Source organism: Giraffa tippelskirchi, chromosome X, assembly GCF_054371585.1.
Source record: "Giraffa tippelskirchi isolate mGirTip1 chromosome X, T2T-mGirTip1v1.2.pri, whole genome shotgun sequence".
Classification (NCBI taxonomy): domain Eukaryota; kingdom Metazoa; phylum Chordata; class Mammalia; order Artiodactyla; family Giraffidae; genus Giraffa; species Giraffa tippelskirchi.
In genome coordinates, this window is record NC_137289.1 from 95266929 (window position 1) to 95272928 (window position 6000).

The 6000-nt window shown below is 51.9% G+C and overlaps 1 protein-coding gene and 1 long non-coding RNA gene across 2 annotated transcripts in view; both read right to left on the reverse strand.

The window, feature by feature from the left end:
* LOC145535706 (uncharacterized) overlaps positions 1 to 2874 on the reverse strand; it is a 54494-nt gene extending 51620 nt beyond the window's left edge. The window contains 2 exon segments of the mRNA XM_081564077.1: positions 2152 to 2499; positions 2749 to 2874. Of these exon segments, the coding sequence (XP_081420203.1) occupies positions 2152 to 2499; positions 2749 to 2874 (474 nt within the window).
* A 1576-nt stretch (positions 2875 to 4450) lies between these two features.
* Positions 4451 to 5774, reverse strand: LOC145536005 (uncharacterized). The gene is made up of 3 exons (XR_014075591.1): positions 5410 to 5774; positions 4952 to 5080; positions 4451 to 4772 (listed from the first exon to the last, which is right to left on the reverse strand). It is a non-coding gene; the product is annotated as an uncharacterized LOC145536005 (long non-coding RNA).
* Between the last annotated feature and the right edge of the window lie 226 nt (positions 5775 to 6000).

Here is a 6000-nt window from a genome sequence, read left to right on the forward strand (position 1 = left end):
AACTTTTCTACATTGCTCTAAAACAAGGTCAGTAGGCCATAAAGTTACAGATCTAGTGTTTCTGAGTTGTTTGATCTTCTGCAAGCTAAGCTTTTTACTTTCGGAGGAATCAGACCTATTGATAAAAGGTGGTGGGCAAACAAGAATTCTGGTGGAAGGGCACACTTTTGAGTAGCAGCCACCGACTGTAGACCAACAGCCTTAAAAATAAATAGAAATGTGAATTTGTAGCTCATACTTCTACCCCTTGGAATGTATCTAGAGGAGATAACCAGTCAGGCAAAGACTTACACAGAAGATTTCCACTGAATCATTAATAGGGAAAAATGGAAACATATTAAATATCTAACACTTACATTATAGTACTTCTTTTATGCATCCAAGTACATGCTTTGAAGAAATTTTAGAAAGAGAAAAATGCTTATATGTTAAATAAAAATAATTCCAGGAAAAAATTAATCCAGAGCATGCAACACTTACGTTACTGTTGTATATGAAGTGACAGTCTCTCAGTCGTGTCTGCCACTGTGACCCCATGAACTATACCATCCATAGAATTCTCCAGTCCAGAATCCTAGAGTGCATAGCCTTTCCCTACTCAGGGGATCTTCCCAACCCAGGGATCGAACCCGGGTCTCCCGCATTGCAAGTGGATTCTTTACCAGCTGAGCCATATAAATGCCACTATGCTTGCTAAGTCACTTCAGTCGTGTCCGACCCTCTGCGACCCCATGGACCATGGCCCGCCAGGCTCCCCTGTTCATGGGATTCTCCAGGCAAGAACACTGCAGTGGGTTGCCATTTCCTTCTCCAAAATGCCAGTATAAAACTAAGAAAGTATTCCAACATACAGGCAGCAGTTAATGCTGAAAAACAAGGCATAATACATTTAATTTTTTTCCATTTCCTAAATTGTCTTCAATTACACTCTACTACTAGACTATCTGAAGCCCAGAACCTTCCCTTGAAACCAAGGACAAAGGCAATAAGCTGTGGAGGCACAGTATTTGAAAATATATTCAGACACAGAATGATAGTTGAGCTTTATTTTATGCTACAAGAAATATTGAAACACCCTCCTCCTCCTCCAGCCAGAGGAAAACAACAAGGCCAAGAGTGCCCAAAGGCCAAGAAAAACAAACAATTAGGCCCTCATAATAAATCAGCAACCAGTGTAGGAATCAATGCCCTGGGGAAAGATGCACTGCCTAGGTTAATCTTAGGTGCTCTTTCTTGGCCTAGGATCAGGGATAACCAGGGGCACAAAGTACCCTGTCATTGGTTGGTTGATCCCAACCAACAGGAAAAGCTGCTTGAGACAAGAGATGATGGAAATTCGGAAGTGGCCACCATTTTTAGCAGTCAGCCAGCTAAAAAGGGAGGGAAAAAGAAAATCAAATTAAATGTGGGAACTGTTCCTCTAATTCTCTCTGCCTCCTCAGCTGGTGACAGGCTCACTGCACATGTCTACATCCCTAGACTTCGCCTTTCAGGGGTTTCCAATTGACTATTAGAATGACCCCAGACACCTGCCACCCGCCCAGGCCCCTTGGCAGACTGACATTGCTAGGATGCTGCCGTTCACTGTGAGCTCCTTCCCTCTGCCCTGTGGTAGTGCTGGACGCGTGGGCTCAGGGACTGGCGGGCCATCTCTGCCTCCATGGGTGACGGGAAGAGCACTACGATGGAGCTAGTGGCGGCGAGGTTAAGGGACCATCTCACATCAACCTTGCCTGTGCCTCAGGCCTACTCTTCATTCGGAGGCCTGTTTCCTTCTGCCCGTTCTCACTTGTCTCCATCGCCACACCAATCTGCTCCCAGCCCTTCCAGTCCCTCAGGCCATTTCCACGCACCATCTCTCCCTGCCACCCCTGACCCATACCCCCGAGGCCAGACCCTCCAGCCGTCTTCTTGGTCTCCCTCCCCACAGCACTTCCTATCCCCAAGCTGACCGCCTTCTCTCCATTCCACTGTCTCCAGCAGGTCGGTTCCTCCCTGGTCCAACCCCTCACCTCTCTTCAAATAGGATACAAATTGAGAAATTGGCTTCTAGGCCCTCTGGCCACGGGCAGCACATGCCCACCAAGTCCCGATGCAGCATGTCCACCAGGCCACGGCCCGGTGTGTTCTCTTGGCCCTGGGGTGGCATACCACCGGGCCCTGGCACCACATGCCCACCTGGTCCTGGGTCGGTGTGGCCACCCGGCCCTGGCATGGCTTGTCCACCTGGCCAAGGCGCGGCGTGTCCACCGGGCCCTGCCAAGGCCTGTCCGCCCAAGCCTGGCAAGGCGTTTCTGCCAGGTCCCGGAGCGTGAGGTACATGAGCTGGTTCTGGGGCACCAGCCGCGGCTGCACCCGCCTCTCCCACGCCTCTGAGGCCCTGGTTCCCTTCGGGGCCATTTGGGTCAACAGGTTTATCCGGGCCTCCATGGCCTCTAGCACCTCCTGCCATGCCACCTCTGCCGGCAACTGGGTCTGCGACCTCCAGGACCACTCATGCTGCAGTTCAGCCCACCACGGCCAGCCGGACCGTCTGAGGGGCTGAGGCACCCAAAGGAAACCACGCCCCTGGGTGGGTGATGTTACTATGGGTGCCGAGAACGCCTATGCAATCAGGCCCTGACATCAGTCCCTGGATGTCCCTCCTAGGTGGTTATGAGCACGTGACTGTTTCCCACCAAACGTGGAAACACCAAGTGAGCCCCTTCCCCTTACACCTCTGCTGCCATGTTCACGTGACCAGCCTACTGACTTCAACTTCTGGAAGGGAGTCGAGCACCAGGGCCAGGCCCGGTCGGTCTCATTCGTCTCCCACACGTAGCTCAAGTCTACAATCTTGTCCGTGCATGTGGGCATGTGCAGGTGCATGCACATGGGGGTGCGCTGGGAACCGGCCCTGCAGTCCTGAGACCAAGAATGCGGAGTGGGCTGTTCCTGCCCACCTGGAGAGGGAAGTGGGGACTACTGTTGTGCCCACTGGGGAAGGCATGGGGCAGGGATGCTTGTGGGTCCAGGCACACAGACTGCAGGGACTCCAGGCTGTGGGCGAGCCCTGGGCTCCTCAGAAGCACCGGAGGAACCAGCTAGACGCAAGGGCAGAGGGAAGGGCCCTGTTCTCCTGGACACTCGCAGTCTCTTGCCCTCTCCTGCTGGCACAGCTCTCATGGCCTTTCCCTCCCCAGGGTCAATGTCTTGAGGCTGTCCGGAAGGCTGGAGGTACCAGGGGACCTCAACTGGGAGGTGACCCTGTGTCTGCTGACCTGATGGGTGCTGGTCTACTTCTGTGTCTGGAAAGGGGTCAAGTCAACAGGCAAGGTACATCCGGAGGAGACCCTGTGGCTGAGGTAGCACTGCCTGGGCGTGGGGTTCATCTGCCAGGGACCACTGGTGACATGGGAGGTGACTGCATCAGGGGTTGTACTTCAATCCGGTCCCTGAGCCCCACCCCCTGGCTGGAGAGTCCTCGGCCCCCCAGCAGCATTCCCTCACCCACACTGGAGGGGAAGAGCCACCAGCATTGGCTGACCCTTTCCTGTGTGGGGGGCATCCCCATCCCACCTTTCCACCCTCCCAGTTTCTGTTGATTCTGGCTCCCAGTCAGTTTTAGGGTGTGCAAAGACCTGGTCTACTGCCTATGTCTGTCCCCTGCTCTGTGGCCAAGAGGACCCCAGGGGGAGCCTGGACATGTCAATGTATGGCAAAAACCAGTATAATATTCTAAAGTAATCAGCCTCCAATTGAAAAGATAAATTAATTTAAAAAAAAAAAAGAAAGAGAGAAGTAAACAGGTCAGTATTTCTAATTCTTGGAATATATTAATACTTTAAGGAAATAACCATTAATGGAAAGATTTATAAATTCCACTAATTCATTAACCATAGTAATGAAAAACGTGGAAACAACTTACATGTTCCATAATGAGATTATTATTGTTGTTGTTGGTTTTAGTTAAAGACCCAATTTTAATTTTTTGGCCACGCCACAAGACATGTGGGATCGTAGTTCTGCTGCCAGGGATTGAACCTGCAGCCCTTACACTGGAAGTGCATAGTCTTATCCACTGGACTGCCTGGGAAGTCCCAATAATTACATTATGTTGCATCTTCTATCTACTGAATAACACATTCCTGAAGAGAATTTAGAAAGTGGAAAAGCTAGTATACTAAATGAAAAAAAATTCAGGAAAAAAATTAAAGCTAAACATGATAACTTCTACATCACATGCTATTATATATTTAATGTGCAAGTACAACTAGAAAAAATTCTTAAATGTAGACGTATTTAGTGCTGAACATAAGGCTCGATTTTCATTTTCCCAAATTGTTTTCAATTCCCTTGTTATTGGAATTCAAACATCTGAATTTCAGTACCTTCCCTCTAACACGAGAACAAAGATAAAAAGTGTTTTTAAAATCCGAAGCGCATTAGCTGAAAAGAAACTGGGGCACAAAAAGTGACTTAGATTTATTTTCTGCTGTAATAAACACTGAAGCACCCCACTCCTCAAGCAGCAGGGAAACAAAGCAAGTGAACCAAGAGAGACCAAAGGCCAGTAAAGGCAAAAACTTAGACTCAAATAACAAAGTGGCGATGACTCTTAGCTTGAATTCCCTATGCCCCGCTGAGTAGGGGACACAAGGTTAGGCCTCAGCCCCTTTCCTCAGCGAGGTGGGAGCCCAAGGCTCCGAATGTTCTGAATCACCAGGGAAAGCTGATCGAGGAATGGGTTCATGGAAAGTCGGATGAAAGCAATGTCTTCAGCAGTCCATCTACTAAAAGCAGGGAAAAGAAAATCAGGTTAAAGGGAAGGTTGCTCCTGTAGGTCTAGGGTACCAACCCCCCTCCTTATACCAAGCCCCACAGTGTCTCCATCATAGCACGCTTAAGAGGGAACTCAGACCACAGCACCCGCCACCCCCCACTTCCCAAGGCAAACTCGTCTGGAACTCACACAAGCAGGTCACTGCCATTCACTGCAAATTCCTTCCGAATCAATCCTTGGTGGCGTTGGGCATCTGGGAGCAGAGATCTGCGAGCCATGTCTGCCTCCAGGGGCGACTGGAAAGGCACTCTGAGTGTGCTGGGAGAGACACGGTTAAGGCACCATCCATTACTGAATTTTCTGGTATCTCGGGCTTCCTCACACCTCAGAGGCCCGCTTTTACCCCAGGATGCCCATCCTCCCGACCACAACCTGAGACCACCCTGAGCTGCCTCCCTAACCCTTCGGTCCATCTCCCCCACCCTCCAGGCTCCTCAGGCCTCGACAACCTCCTTTCCTGCCAGGCTGCCCAGTCCTGCTGCCCCGGATCGCCCCTGTACTCCCTTCTATCCCTTCCTCAGGCTGCCGGCATGTTTCCCACCACCACACCACTGACCCTGCCCAGAAAGGCTCCATGAAAAGGATACAGCACCACCTCTTCACGTCTACGCCTTACAACCACGGGTGCTACATCTCCAGCAGGTCCTAGGCCACCTGGTGCCTGCTCACCCCGGGGACGAGCTCCAGGATCTTCCATCACCGCTCTTCCTCTGCCAGGCCCACCCCGGCCTTCTGGGGACCGGTGACGATCCTCACCTTCGGCGCTGCCTGAACCACTCTGGCAAGGAGGTGCTCTGGAGCTATGCTGGTCATCTCGGCCCTCTGCACCACCGGCACCACCACGCGATGCCTGCATGGCTGCTGCGCGTCTCCCTCAGATGCCAAATAAGGGGCGGAGAGACTGGGCCCCTCACGAAGTCCCTCCCCTTCTGCGCAAGGACGCCAAAAGTGCGCCTGCGCATACAGCCCAGCCACCCATGGGCTGCCATGGAGACCCCGTGAGGCTGGAGGGACTCCGCCCCGACACAATGCCACGCTCCTTTCAGGTGCCCCCGATGCGCCTGCGCACACGGGCCCCTCCAGTGCCGGCTCAGTTGGCGTAGAATGGAGCCCGCCAAGTGTCCACGGAGACGTCACTGAGACACAAATGCCAACTTTCCCGTCTCATGGCCTAAAGC